Genomic DNA, 17,637 nt, shown 5'->3' with positions numbered 1-17,637 from the left:
TTTCACAACTTCACGCCGTTGAACCCGACGACCACGTCATTCATGAAGACATGCGTGATAGTGATGATGATGATGCATTTATTGATGATGATTATTAGTTTGTAACATTCACAACTTAAATTATATATATTAATCTTTATTATTCATGTACATATTATTATTCATGTCAGTTATTCAATTTTTTATGTTGTACTAATTTCTTTTAATCTTTATCATGGAAGGTCACCAAGTGTTGAAAGATGGTGGGCTCTGGTCCAGAGCGCTCGACGGGTTCTTCTCAGCCGCCCCGCACGAGGGGTGGTACTTCCCTTCCACCCCTATGTCTCCGTAGAGCCTTGGCAAACAGTCTGTTCACACCACCCGTGGGTTCTTCTTCGTCGGCGGCATTTCCCACTGGGAGAGGTGTTGGTCGGGTAGGGAAGAAGGGGAAGGGTACAGGGAGAGGTGGTGGCTGTGGAAGATCCAGGAGGACTGTTGAGCCGTCCTCGCCACCACCACCAGCTCATTCACCCGAGCATAGGACTACTATGGTCGACCCGTTTGCGGAGGAGGCTACGGGGACTCTGGTCCAGGAGCCTGGTGTTGACGGGCATTCGTCCCATGAGACTCCGGTCCAGGATCAGCCTCGGGTCGAGGTACATTCGGCCCACGAGACTACGGTTCCGGAGGCTTCACCCGACGTGTAGAGGCCCGGATGGGAGACCTGGCCGGATTGGACCGAGTTGCCGGATTGGACCGAGGGTCCGGGTGGCTCAGGGGGCGGGGATGGCGGGGATGAGCTTACGGATAGTGAGGGCGATGTGCATGTGGACGGGGCCACCGTCTACAAGCGTGGTAGTACACGTCTCCCGGTCGTGCCGGCTACCCGCGAGCAGAGGCCGGTGATTAAACTTGAAGGAGATAGGTAAGTACATTTACCCTTTTTTTAGCTTTTGCCTTCAAGTTTGTTCAAATATCTAGTGCATTGACCTTATCATACTGCTGGGGATGGGTACACCCTCTTGGAGTCTGCAGGGCGAACTCCGTCCTTGGTGTGCTTTGCCAGACAAATTTCCCGGGGTTTGTCACGTTGCGTGGTGAGGATCAGGTTCCTACACTAGGATTTTCCTAGGAGCACTACCAGGCTGTGCAGGCCCCGTCGGAGGAGATTATAGATGGTGCCTTGTGCCACACGAGGGCCGAGATGGTGATCAAGAGCTTTTGGGTAAATTATCCTTTTACACAATCTAAAATTAACAATATAGCTAATTATTGTACTAATCGGTGTTTTCACGTTTGATTGCAGACCTTCTATAGGTGTGAGGATGGATATGAGGAGGAGGCGGCCAGGGTTCTCGAGGCCGAGTGTAGGCGGTTACTACAGAACTTACGCCACGAGGCTCGGCCACAGGCTATTCGAGACTACTACGCCACGCGTGGTATTAAGAAGCACAAGAAGGATTGCCGCGGAAAGTTTCTGAAGAAGGAGCAATACATGAAGGTAATTACCTATTCTTAAGTCCTTCTACGTAGTTTTCTTGATTTCATTCATAGGCGTAGCGCTCAAAATTCTTTCTAATAACTTACAGGTGCCCCCGAGATGGTGTGCGGATAAGATGGATTGTTGGGAGGCGTTGGTTGATGAGTGGTGCACAGGCAGCTGGTGAGCCGTCCACGAGAATGCGAAGGATCGGCGTAGCCAAATGGTTGGTGTGCCACACCATCAAGGCAGCGCCAACTTACTTTAGTTCGGGCGAAACTGGGTATGTGATTTGCTTCATGATTCATGCAATTCATTCTTCATTCTAATATTTTGTTCCTCTCTTTTAGGGCATCACAATAACACGGAGATGCCACACTTGTATGACCTTTATGGCATGTCCCATACTGCCTCATACAAGAAGGCGAAGGCCTTCTCTGAGTCTGACCTGGATGATCCCAATAACTTCACCAACATATCATCCCACCACAAGCTCGTGGCATACAGGGACACGGGGAAGGCTACGAAAGGGGATGACTTTAACCCTAGCGAGGAACCTTTGCATCCAGAGCTGGTGATGATATCTGGTGGCGGGAGGCCCCATGGCTCGATAGCCATTGGAGATGAGATAATACGTTGTCCACTCACTCTCCCGGAGATCAAGGCGCGCCAGTCGAGCAGCTGTCCTGAGATAACACGTCGTCCACAGCCAGTCGATCTTGCCATCGAGGTTAGTTGTACGGACTAAGAACACTTTCATCCATTTCATTATGTGTGTCACCATAGATCATTACTGTGGTAACGAGGAATGGTGTTTCAGGCTGCTCTTCAGAAAGAGAGATTGACAAACCAGGCTGCTCTTGAGAAAGAGAGATTGGCAAGCCAGGCTGCTCTTCAGAAAGAGAGATTGGCAAGTCAGGCTGCTCTTGATGAGAGGGACCAGACCACGACACGATTGATTGAGGAGGAGAGATCCCGGAATGAGGCGGGTCAACGGGCCCTATACGAGCTTTTTGTGGTAAGTTTTTTTTCACATTAGCCAAATCATGTGTGTAATGTATGTTTCATCACTAACTAATACGACCCACTCTTCAGGGTCTGTGCGAGAAGAGCGGTCAAGTCCCTCCGTTGAAGCCCGTCTTCTCTTCCATTGGCACGATGAGTTTCATTATAAACTAGTATTAATAATTGAGTGTCATCATGCTAACTGAGACATTGCAAAATATCTATTCTGCAGAATAACTCCCGAGCGGCATCGCACGACCCTTCTCCAGGTGTTTCTCCTCCTTGATGACCACTACGGTAAGTTTCTCTTCTCCTCTTTCATATTCTCCTTGCCTTAATTTCCCCAACAATGACATAATTAGCCCATTTAGCTCCAAAAAGACATAGTTAGCTAATTTAGCTGCAAGAAGAGGAGAAGAGGAGAAGAAATAGGAAAAATGAAAAGAAAGAAGAAGAAGAAGAAGAGAAGAAGGAGGAGGAGGAGGAGGAGGAGGAGGAGAAGGAGAAGGCCAAGGACCTTCTAGTCCTTCTCCTCCTCCTCCTCCTTCTCCTCCTTCTTCTTTATTTCTTCTTCTTCTCCTCCTCCTCCTCTTTCTTCTCCTCTTTCATATTCTCCTCGCCTTAATTTCCCCAACAATGACATAATTAGCCCATTTAGCTCCAAAATGCCATAATAAGCTCAAAATGGCATAAGAACCTTGGTTAGCTCATTAATATTATATACTTAGCTTGTTTTCCTCTAAAATGGGATAATTAGCCCATTTAGCTCCAAAAACACATAGTTAGCTAATTTAGCTCCAAGAAGAGGATAAGAAATGGAAAAAATGAAAATAAAGAAGAAGAAGAAGAAGAGAAGAAGGAGAAGGAGGAGAAGGAGGAGAAGGACAAGGACCTTCTAGTCCTTCTCCTCCTACTCCTCCTTCTTCTCCTTTTTCTTTATTTCTTCTTCTTATTCTCCTCCTCCTCTTTCTTCTCCTCTTTCATATTCTCCTTGCCTTAATTTCCCCAACAATGACATAATTAGCCCATTTAGCTCCAAAATGCCATAATAAGCTCAAAATGGCATAAGAACCTTGGTTAGCTCATTAATATTATATACTTAGCTTGTTTTCCTATAAAATGGGATAATTAGCCCATTTAGCTCCAAAAAGACATAGTTAGCTAATTTAGCTCCAAGAAGAGGAGAAGAGGAGAAGAAATAGGAAAAATGAAAATAAATAAGAAGAAGAAGAAGAAGAAGAATAAGAAGAAGAAAAGAAGGAGAAGGAGGAGGAGGAGGACGAGAAGGCCAAGGACCTTCTAGTCCTTCTCCTCCTCCTCCTCGTTCTCCTCCTTCTTCTTTATTTATTCTTCTCCTCCTCCTCCTCCTCCTCTTTCTTCTCCTCTTTCATATTCTCCTTGCCTTAATTTCACCAACAATGACATAATTAGCCCATTTAGATCCAAAATGCCATAATAAGCTCAAAATGGCATAAGAACCTTGGTTAGCTCATTAATATTATATACTTAGCTTGTTTTCCTCTAAAATGGGATAATTAGCCCATTTAGCTCCAAAAATACATAGTTAGCTAATTTAGCTCCAAGAAGAGGAGAAGAGGAGAAGAAATAGGAAAATGAAAAGAAAGAAGAAGAAGAAGAAGAGAAGAAGAAGGAGGAGGAGGAGGAGAAGGCCAAGGACCTTCTAGTCCTTCTCCTCCTCCTCCTCCTTCTCCTCCTTCTTCTTTATTTCTTCTTCTTCTCCTCCTCCTCCTCTTTCTTCTCCTCTTTCATATTCTCCTTGCCTTAATTTCCCCAACAATGACATAATTAGCCCATTTAGCTCCAAAATGCCATAATAAGCTCAAAATGGCATAAGAACCTTGGTTAGTTCATTAATATTATATACTTAGCTTGTTTTCCTCTAAAATGGGATAATTAGCCCATTTAGCTCCAAAAATACATAGTTAGCTAATTTAACTCCAAGAAGAGGAGAAGAGGAGAAGAAATAGGAAAATGAAAAGAAAGAAGAAGAAGAAGAAGAGAAGAAGAAGGAGGAGGAGGAGGAGAAGGCCAAGGACCTTCTAGTCCTTCTCCTCCTCCTCCTCCTTCTCCTCCTTCTTCTTTATTTCTTCTTCTTCTCCTCCTCCTCCTCTTTCTTCTCCTCTTTCATATTCTCCTTGCCTTAATTTCCCCAACAATGACATAATTAGCCCATTTAGCTCCAAAATGCCATAATAAGCTCAAAATGGCATAAGAACCTTGGTTAGTTCATTAATATTATATACTTAGCTTGTTTTCCTCTAAAATGGGATAATTAGCCCATTTAGCTCCACAAAGACATAGTTAACTAATTTATCTCCAAGAAGAGGAGAAGAGGAGAAATGAAAAGGAAGAACAAAAAAGAAGAAGATAAAGAGAAGAGAAGGAGAAGGAGAAGAAGGAGAAGGAGGAGGAGGAGAAGGCCAAGGACCTTCTAGTCCTTCTCCTCCTCCTCCTCCTTCTCCTCCTTCTTCTTTATTTCTTCTTCTTCTCCTCCTCCTCCTCTTTCTCCTTCTCCTCCTTCTTCTCCTCCTTCTCCTCCTCCTTCTTCTCCTCCTTCTTCTCCTCCTTCTTCTCCTTCTTCTTCTCTTCTTCTTTTTTCTTCTTCTCCTCCTCCTTCCCCTCCTCCTCCTCCTCCTCCTTCTTTTTTTTGTTCTCCTTGTTCTCTTCTTGCTTCTTATCTTTCTTCTTCAATTTAGCTTATTTGTCATATATATGTTCTTCTTCTTCTTCTTCTGACTTTCTTATTCCCATTTTGCAGATTGGATGTACTACATGCATGGAAGCTGGCATTGGAGTGCTTTAGTTTCCGTTTTTATTTGAGTTGATGAACAATGTGGAACTATATGTATATGCATATATGGATGAACAATATATGTGCAACTATATGTATGTATATATGGATGAAACTTTCTATGTGTTGGTTCTTTTGATATATGGGATGTACGTTGATGAACAAATGGCATTGATGAGCTTTATATGTATATCATATATGTGTTGTGACCTATTTATCATATATGTGCTATGAATTATATGTATATGTGTTGTGAAATAGAAAAAATAACAAAAATGTGACAATATAGGCTCTTTGCCGTCTGCCAGCTCATGGCAAAGACCTTTGCCATCAGCTGACCGACGGCAAAGGTGCCACGTGGCGCCCAGCTGTGCAACCTGGGCAGTAGCAACTGGCCATATAGTATATTTGTCGTCTTCTTCCAGGGGGGCAAACGGCAAAGAAGAGGGCACAAAGGAGGGGGAGGGGGTGGAGGCTGACGGCAAAGAAGAGGGGGAGGCAGACGACACAGAAGAGGGGGGAGGCAGACGACACAGAAGAGGGGGGAGGCAGACGACACAGAAGAGGGGGGAGGCAGACGACAAAGAAGGGGGGAGGCAGACGACACAGAGGAGGGGGGAGGAGGAGGGGGAGGCAGACGGCAAAGAAGAGAGGGGAGGCAGACGGCACAGAAGAGGGGAGGCAGACGGCAAAGCCTCTGTTAGCCCCTAACGGAGGCAACGCGTGTCGGCTGCCGTCTCGACCACTTTGCCGACTGCTCTTATGAAAAGCTGACGGCAAAGCTCTTTGCCGTCCGTTTCGGTGAGACAGACGGCAAAGAAGCTACAATGTCGTCGTAGGCTGACGCAGAAATTTTGCCGACACTGAGATTCTTTGTCGTCTGTGATATTATCTTTGCCGTCCGTGATATACTCTTTGCCGTCTGTGATGGCAGACGGCAAAGAAGCTAATTCCTGTAGTGATAGGTGTCGTTTGTTTCATGTGTCCATTCATATAAAAATGTTACTGTAATTAACCGGATCCGAGGATAAATCTCCGAGATAGGTTTTTTCTTGTCGTTTCATTTCACCTGTCCGTCGATCGTTGTGGCGTTTGTGTGTGTCTGCACTACTATTTCTTTTGGAGGTAAAAGAGGTTCCAGGAGCTTGTCATCAACTACCATCTATGAGGCTTGTATCTCCGTATCTGGAGCAACTTCATCTTGAGTGTAGCTTTGATGTGACTTAGATTCATCATGTGATCCGGGTTCGACCTGGGTTGACTGTTATCTTTCCTGCTCTTGTAGTACCTGGAGATGAAAGACGGTGAGTTTAGAGGTTCATTTTTCTTTAGAAGTGATGTGACAATAGTATGTATACAACATCGGTAATCTACTTTGTTTCTTATGGTTGTTGAAGCTAAATACTAATTATTAGGGATTGTATTCCTTTCCTGGCTACCTTTTTTTAGAAAAATTGATGTGTTTGTTGAAGCAAAAAAGTAAGTAACGATAAAACTCCATTTGGAATGTGCAATCTCTTATAACTCTTGTCCAACTTTACCTCTATAGTCATTGGTGCCTGTGGGATATCTCGTAGTTTTTGTGTGTCAAGCGAAGGATGTTCTTCTATTATAGCAATAGATTCTATTGTACTCACAAGCTCCCCTGAATTTTTTGGTTTCCACCTTTCTGTTTCTTGTTGTTCTTTCGCAGCAATGGCCTCAGTCATTTCCTGCGTCCATTCAGATAAAAAATGTTACTATAATAAACCGGATCCCGGGATAAATCTCCAAGATAGGATTTTTCTTATCGTTTGATTTTACCTGCCCATCGGTCGTTGTGGTGTTTGTCTCTCTGTCCACTTCTATTTCTTTTTGAGAAAAAAATAGTTTTGAGCTTGTCATCAACTGCCATCTCTGAGGCTTCGACCTCTGTATCAGGAGCAACTTCGTCTTGACTGTGGCTTTGCACAACATGCTCTAGTATTTCCTATTCTTGTAATACCCGGGTATGAAACATGGTGAGTTTTGTGGTACATTTTGTTTACACCTGTTGTATGTGGGTAAGTTGGTTATGGAAGGTCACCTCATTACTGTTTTCTTCTTGTTGTTTGTGTTCATTTTGTGACTTGCTTGAGCCCATCTCTGTTGGACTTGTTTGTTGTTTCTTGTACAGCCGAATCTACATTTCACTACAGGTTTGTCAGCTTGTAAGCTAGATACATACAACGTCGGTACAACGTCTTATGGTTGCTTGCTTACGTGTACAACGCCGGTACTATCCTTTGTTTCATGCTGTCGTTCAAACTAAAAAGAAATTATTAGGGACTGTATTTCTTCTTTGACCACCAATTATTTTTTAAATGTTGTAGAAATAGTAATTGTTGGTTGGTTGTATTGACCTCTTCAGTGTTTGTGAGCTGAGTTGTGCCTTGCACTCTTGCTTCTTCTTCCTCGTCTACTGAAGTTTCTGGGTCTGTTTTTTTCAGGTCTTGTTCTTGGCCTCTGGTGACACCACTGTCTTGCTATTCTATGCCAATGCTTTCGTTCGTTTCTTTTTCCTGTTTGATGAACCAAAAATGTAAATAACGATGGAACTTCATTTCGAATGTGCGATCTCTTATAGTTCTTGTCCACTTTACCTCTTTAGTCATTAGTGCATGTGGGATCTCTCCTAGTTTTTGTGTGCCAAGTGAAGTTTGCTCTTCGGTTACAACACTTGGTTCTATTGTATTGACAAGTTCCACTGATTTTTTTTTGGTTTCTTCTTGTTCTTCTGCAATGGTGTCGTTTGTTTCCTGCGCCCATTCAGATAAAAATGTTAGTGTAATTAACCGGATCCCAGGATAAATCTCCGAGATAGGTTTTTTCCTGTCGTTTTACTTTACCTGTCTGTCGGTTGTTGTGGCGTTTGTCTTTGTCTACACTACTATTTCTTTTTTAGGTAAAAGAGGTTCCAGGAAATTGTCATCAACTACCATCTCTGAGGCTTGTATCTCTGTATCTGGAGCAACTTCATCTTGAGTGTAGCTTTGATGTGACTTAGATTCATCATATGATCCGGGTTCGACCTGGGTTGACTGTTATCTTTCATGCTCTTGTAGTACGTGGAGATGAAAGATGGTGAGTTTAGAGGTTCATTTTTCTTTGGAATTGATGTGACTACAGTATGTGTACAACATCGGTAATCTCCTTTGTTTCTTATGGCTATTGAAGCTAAAAACTAATTATTAGGGATTGTATTTCTTTCTTGGATGCCAATTGTTTTAGAAAAATTGATCTGTTTGTTGAAGCAAAAAAGTAAGTTACGATAAAACTTCATTTGGAATGTGCGATCTCTTATAACTCTTGTCCAACTTTACCTCTATAATCATTGGTGCCTCTCGGATATCTCGTAGTTTTTGTGTTGCAAGCGAAGGCTGTTTTTGTGTTACAGCAATTGATTATGTTGTACTTAGAAGCTCCCCTAAATTTTTGGTTTCCACCTATTCTTTTTCTTGTCGTTCTTTCGCAGCAGTGGTCTCATTCGTTTCGTGCGTCCTTTCAGATAAAAAATGTTACTATAATAAACCGGATCCGAGGATAAATCTCCCAGATAGGATTTTTCTTGTGGTTTGTTTTTTCCTGTCCATCGATCGTTGTGGTGTTTGTCTCTGTGTCCACTTCTATTTCTTTTTGAGAAAAAAAATAGTTTCGAGCTTGTCATCAACTGTCATCTTTGAGGCTTCGACCTCTGTATCAGGAGCAACTTCTTCTTGACTGTGGCTTTGCACAGCATGCTCTAGTATTTCCTATTCTTGTAATACGTGGGTATGAAAGATGGTGAGTTTTGTGGTACATTTTGTTTAGACCTGTTGTATGTGGGTAAGTTGGTTATGGAAGGTCACCTCATTAATGTTTTCTTCTTGTTGTTTGTGTTCATCTTGTGACCTGCTTGAGCCCATCTCTGTTGGACTTGTTTGTTGTTTCTTTTTCAGTCAAGTCTACATTTCGTTACAGGTTTGTTAGCTTGTAAGCTAGAAATGTACAACGTCGGTACAACGTCTTATGGTTGCTTGCTTACGTGTACAGCGTCGGTACTATCCTTTGTTTCATGCCGCTGTTGAAACTAAAAGGAAATTATTAAGGACTGTATTTCTTCTTTGACCACCAATTATTCTTTAAATGTTGTAGAAATAGTAACTGTTGGTTGGTTGTGTTGACCTCTTCAGTGTTTGTCAGCTGAGTTGTGCCTTGTACTCTTGCTTCTTCTTCCTCGTCTACTGAAGTTCCTGGGTCTGTTTTTTCGAAGTCTTGTTCTTGGTCTCCGGTGACACCACTGTCTTGTTGTTCTATGTCGATGCTTCCGTTTGTTTCGTTTTCCTGTTTGATGAACCAAAATGTTAATAACGATGGAACTTCATTTCGAATGTGCAATCTCTTATAGTTGTTGTCCAACTTTCCCTCTTTAGTCATTAGTGTGTGTGGGATCTCTCCTAGTCTTTGTGTGTCAAGTGAAGATTGCTTTTCGGTTACAACACTTGGTTCTATTGTATTGACAAGTTCCACTGATTTTTTGGTTTCCTCCTATCGTCTTTCTTGGTGTTGTTCTACAGCAATGGTGCCGTTTGTTTCCTGCATCCTTTCAGATAAAAATGTTACTGTAGTTAACCGGATCCAAGGATAAATCTCCGAGATAGGTTTTTTCTTATCATTTCAAGTGAAGATTGCTCTTCGGTTACAACACTTGGTTCTATTGTATTTGACAAGTTCCACTGATTTTTTGGTTTCCTCCTATTGTCTTTCTTGGTGTTGTCCTACAGCAGTGGTGACGTTTGTTTCCTGCGTCCATTCAGATAAAAATGTTACTGTAATTAACCGGATCCGAGGATAAATCTGTGAGATAGGTTTTTTCTTATCATTTTATTTTACCTGTCTGTCGCTCGTTATGGCACCACTGTTCAGGATATTTGTCACTCTCTACACCACTGTTCAGGATATCGCTTATCGTTATTGTCTCGATTGCCTACAACGGCGAGCGTTGCGATGGAGCGTCGACCACGCCGTTGTTCGCGCTGCAATGAAGCGTCATCGACGGTGAAGCATGGCTGCGTTGTGGCGAGATGGTGCGACTCCTGCTGCAACAAAGACGTTCTTGCTTCCAACACACTTCGGTTGCTCCCGCTGCGGTGAGAGGAAAAGGACAATCCCGCGAGTGACAGGCACCGGATCTGGTGGCCCAGGATCAGTTGGTTGGTGGCCCAGGATCAGTTGGTTGATCAGTAGCAGGCGCCTAACTATTGTTGTAATCCTCACCACCCCATCTCGCCGCCAAGAGTGAGGTGGTCAGGACGGTGAAGCATGGCTGCGTTGTGGCAAGATGGTACGGCTCCTGCTGCAACAAAGGCGTCCTTGCTTCCAACACACTTCGGTTGCTCCCGCTGCGATGAGAGGAAAAGGACAATCCCACGAGTGGCAGGCACCGGATCTGATGGCCCAGGATCAGTTGGTTGATCCGTAGCAGGCGCCTAACTATTGTTGTAATCCTCACCACCCCATCTCGCCGTCAAGAGTGAGGTGGTCAGAACTCATCAAGGAGCATGCTGAGGTTGCAGGCAACGTCTATGGTGGCGGTGGCGACTGGAGAGGGCAATGGGAATTAACGACTTCAAGGAGGGCACAAAGCATCAAATTTATAATTGCTTTCTTGCAGATGAGTTCTGCTTGGTCTTAACCGAGGACCGAACCAAACTTCCGATGGACCCAAGTCTTGGTTGTTGCTTTTGGAGGAAACCAGTCTACAATTTCAATAAATCGAATTTCTAAATTACCCAAAGCACCGAACTGATCGGTTCAGGGGAACCGAATGCCCAGCCCTAATTGACATATGTAACATTTTGATGTGGATGGGTTCTTCACCGTCTCTCCTTCAATATATGGTACGCACTTGCATATTCAAAAAAAGAATGCTGCAAGAATCTGGTTTTTGACAATTCTTTACCACAGTACCAAGTTTAGAACCATCTTTTCACCATTTTGTACACAACTGCAACTTCAGCAGGTCATTCCTATGATAGTCCAGCTAATCCGATGTGATCATCATCTTCAGCATTGGATCCATGGTGTGCTACAGTGCCCCGATTTCGAGCTGGATGTGAAATAAAGCAATTTTTGTCAATGCATGCCAGAAAAAACTTTCAAAATCGGCTCTAGATTTACTTCCTCCGTTCCTAAATACTCCCTCCGTCCGGAAATACTTGTCCTAGAAATGAATAAAATGGATGCATCTATAACTAAAATAAGTCGAGATATATGCATTTCTAGGACAAGTATTTCCGGACGGAGGGAGTATAAGTCTTTTAGATATTTCACTACGGACTACATAAGGATGTATATAGACATATTTTAGTGCATAGATTCAATCATTTTGCTTCGTATGTAGTCCGTAATGGAATCTCTAGAAAGACTTATATTTAGGAACGGAGGTAGTATTTCACAACGCAACGAAGCATCACAAGCAAATCTAGTAGGCGAAAAAATGCTTAGTGTAAATGGAAGAACGAAAAAGCAAGTCACGGAAATATTGAACAGAAAAGAGTTCAATTAAAGCAACTCTCAATAACAAGACTAAAAAACTACTAAAGTGAAAAGAAAATGTGCTGTTTTTTCAATATGTACTGATAAAAATAATTGACTCATCAAATATTATGCAATAAAAATGAAAACCATGTGAATTTGTTTGCTCACTTGTAACATTGGTGATAATATTAGTGGTCTTTTGAGAAGCAAGAGCTTTTAGTTTGTTCCCTGTAGCTAGCAGAAGTAAGCTTCGCATATGTTGCTTCTGCTCTTTTGGACTAGCAGTTTTGCTCAAAGAATCATCAAAAGCCAGCAAATCTTCCTGCTTCATGTCTGAGAGGGATAGAAGAACCTACATGCAAGTACTTATTATTAGTCTGAATGCTCAACAGTCACAAGATTAAAATGCTCTAAGCAATGAAAGAAAAAGTAGTACCAATCGAGGCACAAGAACATGCCAAATTCAGCATATTTTCACTTACACTGTACCGGAGTCTGTTTCGACATAATCAACCTCTAATAAGGTTTAACTTGTGTCACGGCAAGGTCTACAAACACAACTCTCGCAGCTTACTCACAATAGTATTTATTATTTCAAGAACCTCAAAAGTGCAAGGTAGTTCCTGTATTTCATAAAGACCCACGAATGTCCCCATTTATAAGAAAGAGATAAATACACCACGGGTGCCTTAACTTGTTCGAAGCGATCACTTTGGTTCCTAAACTTGTAAAATACATGAAACTAGTGCCGTAACTTGTCCGAACGTTCAAATACGGTGCCTCCGTCCGTATCAAGGCACAGAAACTGCCCACGTGACGTGCCAACGTTGCGTTGGCCCAGTATCAAGGCACAGAAACTGCCCACATGACGTGCCAGCGTTGCGTTGGCCCACATGCCGGTAGGCCAACATGCCGGTAGCTGCGAGATGACTGTGATGGTTGTTTTTCAAAAAACTCTCTATACTTCAAATAAATTTTGAAAAAGGCCCTCACATTTTTTCTAAATTTGCCAAACTGCATTGGTCCCACATGCCATGTCTGGGTCCCGCATGTCAGCATGTGGGATGAAATATTAATAAGAAAAAAATGATGGCAGGATTCGAACCTAGTAAATGGACGCACAATCTGCACGCATGTTATAACCACTACGACAAGAATAGTTGTTCCGAGTAGATATTAAAAAAATATTAAGAAATTCTCACGTTTGAAAAAGAGAGAGCTATTCAACATATTACCTGGCATAAACTTTAAAACTGTTAGTGCATTTTAAAAAATCAACCCGGAAAACTCTCCCGTGTATTAACAAATTGTAAACGTGTTTCCAAAAAGTGTTTGTAATGCATTCCAAAAATTACAACGTCTATTTCATGCAATGTTCAGCATGTATTAAAATTTATTGTGTAAAACTATTATTATATTTCTACAAATATGTTTTAACGGATTTATATAATATATTATTTGTACACAATAATTTTTAATACACATTGAACAGTTTCCAGAATACAATGTTGTTGGTTTTTAATAATTATGTATTCTAAAAATACAATTAAGATACACAATAATTGTGCGTGCTTGTGGTCCTGTATGAAGATACAAAAAATATTAAACAATATTTTATAAAATACATTGAACTATTTAAATCCACATAACTCTTCGAACTAAACCAATAATAAATATAGAAAAACGATCTAAATGGACAATAATGGCATATCGATAATTATTGTATTTATATACCAGAAGATTTACATGTAATAAAAAAACAAACAGTAACTTAGAAAAAACAGAATGGAAATTGTAGAGCGATATGTTTGTTAGAGTTATAATATAAGTCATGTACCCTTTTGTATTTATCCCGATATATAAGGGGTTTCCTGCATATAGTCCATCACCTATACATGTATATATACTGGCCTATGGCCTCATGGGAATACAAGTTGCTTATTCCTAACAATGTTGACTACTCCCTCCGTCCCAAAATTCGTATCTTAGGTTTGTCTAGAAATGGATGTATCTAAATACTAAAATGTGACTAGATACATTCATATCTAGACAAATCTAAGACAAGAATTTTGGGACGAAGGGAGTATGTAAGTGTTATGACCGGTTTACATTACAACCGGAGAAGGCCCCGTTAATAGAGCTGGCCCAGTTATCTTATAGTATTAGGGGCTTAGCCCAGTTTATTATATTTGCTAGACTAGAAAAATTATATATACTCATGTAAAGGACACCTTTTGGAATTAAGCAAGATCAATCTATTTTGATCGGCTCCTTCTAGGAGACAATGCCCTAACCCTAGCCGCCCCTACTCTCTCTCACGTGCGCGACAACGGCACCTCGCCACTGGCAGCCACGCCCATCGCCACACAGCCACCCATCCACCCATATGACCTGCGATCTAGGTCTGGTAGGTATCATATTCCTACCAATTTGGTATCAGCTAGACCAGGATCGACCATATTGACACCACCACCCAACCCAAGCCTTCCGCCGGCCACCAACCCCCTGCCGCCGGCCTCCTCGGTCTAGCTGGCCCCCGCCGATCTCGGTCGGCCTCGTCCTCTCACCCGCGGAGATGACATCCACGCTTCTGGAGCTCGGCCACGCTATCGCAGGTATCCGATCGGTCCTCGCGGGGCCTTACGCGCAGCAGCCGGCTGTTGCGTTCTTCCCTACCGTGGCGCCGCCTCCGTTCCTCTCGGCCGCAACGCACCATTGGACCACCTTATTCGGGAGTTCCGCCTTCTCGCCGCGCCACTCACACGGCTGCTGCGCCGCGACGCCTTCTCCTGGGATGACGAGGCAGCTACCGCCTTCCAGTCGCTCAAGGCGGCTCTTACCACAGGGTCGGTCCTTCAAATGCCGGATTTTGAGCAGCAGTTCATGGTTGACTATGATGCATCAGGCGTGGGCTTCGGCGCGGTTCTCCACCAGGGCGCGGGGCCGCTCGCTTTCTTCAGCCGACCCTTCGTCGCACGTCATCACAAGCTCGTGGCCTACGAGCGAGAGCTCATCGGTTTGGTACAAGTTGTACGACACCGGCGATCATATCTTTGGGGACGGCACTTCCTGATTCGCACTGATCACTACAGCCTCAAATTGTTGTTGGATCAGCGCCTCTCACCATTCCGCGGCATCAATGGATCAGCAGTTGTTTGGCTACGACTTCACCATTGAGTATCGGCCAGGCCGCCTCAACATCGTGGCGGATGCCTTGTCACGCTGCGGCACCGACCCTGACGATGGCGCCTCAAACACCGAGGGCACTGCCATTTGCATCCGCTCCGGGCCTTCATTCGTCTTCATCGATGACATTCGCCGAGCCACTGCGACGGTCGCGGATGCTCAACTTCTTCGGCAGCGACTTGCAGAGGGAGATTTACCGGCGCCATGGCGACTGGATGATGGGTTACTCCTCCACGGTCGACGCCTCTTTGTGCTCAAGCATGACGATCTCCGTCACCAGGCTCTTCGTTTGGCTCACTCAGTCGGCCATGAGGGGGCACAGAAAACTCTCCACCGCCTCCATGCCGACTTCTATCTGCCCGGGGACCAAGCATTGGTGCGTGACTGGGTGCGGTCTTGTGTGATGTGCCAACGCAACAAGACGCGGACGTTGCAGCCAGCCGGCCTCTTACAGCCCCTTGAGGTGCCTTCGCAGGTGTGGGCCGACATCTCCATGGATTTTATCGAGGGCCTTCCTAAGGTGGGTGGCAAGTCCGTCATCCTTACGATGGTGGACTGTTTCTCCTAGTATGCACACTTTATCGCACTGGGCCATCCCTACACCGCCACTTCTGTAGCGCGGGCTTTCTTCGACGGCATCGTCCGCCTCCATGGGTTTCCTTCTTCGATCGTCAGCGACCGTGATCCGGTCTTCACTGGCCATGTTTGGCGGGATCTTTTCCGGTTGGCAGGCGTCAAGTTGCGCTTGAGCACGGCTTTTCATCCGCAGGCAGACGGACAATCAGAGGTCGTCAATAAGGTGACTGCTATGTACTTACGCTGCATTACAGGTGATCGACCACGAACTTAGGTGGACTGGCTCTCGTGGGAGGAGTACTGCTACAACACTTCGTACCACTCCGCCTTGCATGCCACCCCCTTTGAGGTCGTCTACGGTCAGCCTCCTCCAGCCATCCTGCCTCTCCAGCCAGGGACGGCGCAGACTGAGGCGGCGAAGTACTTCTTCGCGACCGCGATGTCATCCCTGTTGAGGTGCGGCAGCGTCTTCTTCAGGCCCAGCAGTTATCCAAGAAGTACTATGAGCATCGCTCACCACCGCGAGGCTGAGTTTGCGTTGGGTGATTGGGTGTGGCTGTGTCTTCTCCACCGTTCTACGCGGTCATTTGACCCTCGCGCCAAGCGCAAGCTAGGCCCTCGCTATGCGGGACCCTTTCAGGTGTTGGAACGCATAGGCAGCGTCGCCTACCGCCTTCAGCTGCCCCCTAGTGCTCGTCTCCACGATGTCTTTCATGTGGGCTTATTGAAGCCTTTCCATGAGGAGCCGCCGGCAGCCGAACCAGATCTTCCACCGACCTTAGACGGAAGCTTACTTCCTGATCCAGCTCAGGTGTTGAAGGTTCAACAAAGTCGTGATGTGTGGTGTCTTTTGATCCAGTGGCACGGTCTTCCAGAAGAGAATGCTACTTGGGAGACCCTTCAGGAGTTGAGCATACATTTTCCAGACTTCCAGCTCGAGGACGAGTTGTTTGCGCAGGCAGGGAGAGATGTTATGACCGGTTTACATTACAACCGGAGAAGGCCCGGTTAATAGAGCTAGTCTTGTGTGACGTGCCAAGATTACAGGAAGCTGAACTCTCCTGTGTTGCTAGTCATAAAGAAAGATGGATCTTGGAGATTGTGCACAGATTACAGGAAGCTGAACTCTATTACCATCAAGAACAAGTACCCAATTCCAGTCACAGAAGATTTATTGGACCAACTGAAGGGTGCTAAGTATTTCTCTAAAATTGATCTCAGAAATGGGTACCACCAGATCAGAATGGCAGAAGAGGACATTTACAAAACAGCCTTTGTTACTCATATGGGCTTGTTTGAGTATCTGGTCATGTCTTTTTGTCTTACAAATGGCCCTCCTAGCTTTCAGGCCCTGATGAATTTTCTCTTTGGCATGCTGAAATTTGTAGTAACATTCTTCGATGATATCCTGGTTTTCAGCACCTCTCTGGAAGAACATGAGCAGCATCTGACTCAAGTGTTTGATATACTGCAAGAGAACAAGTTATATGCAAGATTGGAAAAGTGTTCCTTTGGTCAAACTGAAGTTGAGTATTTGGGCCACATTATTAACCAAGAGGGAGTGGCTATTGATCCATCTAAGATCAAGGCAATCCAGGACTGGCCAGCTCCTACCAACATTACTGAACTGAGGAGTTTCTTGGGTCTGAGTGGCTACTACAGAAGATTCATTCAGGGTTATGGCTTACTACAGAAGATTCATTCAGTGTTATGGCTTAATATGCAGGCCCCTGTTTGACTGCTTAAAGAAAGATGCTTTCCATTGGGGCAATGATCAGGACAGGGCCTTTGCTGAAGTAAAGGACAGGCTCACTCACTCTCCAGTCCTGGCCTTACCTGATTTCTCCAAACCATTTATTTTAGAGGTTGATGCATGTGGATATGGTTTGGGAGATGTATTGATGCAAGAAGGAAGACCCATTTCTCATTTCGGTAAAACAATTGGGCCTAGAGTTGCTGCCTTGTCCACCTATGATAAAGAAAATATGGCAATCATTGAGGTTGTAAAGAAATGGAAGCATTATTTCCTAGCCACGGCTCTAATTATCAAAACAGACCAAGA

General features: G+C 44.1%; 1 protein-coding gene across 2 annotated transcripts in view; it reads right to left on the bottom strand.

The window, feature by feature from the left end:
* Nucleotides 1-11,015: 11,015 nt before the first annotated feature.
* LOC123443675 (protein HASTY 1) overlaps nt 11,016-17,637 on the bottom strand; it is a 52,536-nt gene continuing 45,914 nt past the window's right edge. For both annotated transcript variants that reach the window (XM_045120170.1, XM_045120171.1), the window contains exons 21-22: nt 11,982-12,165; nt 11,016-11,382 (exon numbers count right to left, since the gene is read on the bottom strand). In XM_045120170.1, coding sequence (XP_044976105.1) covers nt 11,303-11,382; nt 11,982-12,165 — 264 coding nt within the window. In that variant the 3' untranslated portion in view covers nt 11,016-11,302. The remainder of the gene's footprint in view (nt 11,383-11,981; nt 12,166-17,637) is intronic.

The sequence above is a fragment of the Hordeum vulgare genome, chromosome 3H (assembly GCF_904849725.1).
Source record: "Hordeum vulgare subsp. vulgare chromosome 3H, MorexV3_pseudomolecules_assembly, whole genome shotgun sequence".
NCBI lineage: Eukaryota > Viridiplantae > Streptophyta > Magnoliopsida > Poales > Poaceae > Hordeum > Hordeum vulgare.
The sequence above is the reverse complement of the archived record's forward strand: the minus strand, read 5'-3'. Positions and strand labels throughout refer to the sequence as shown.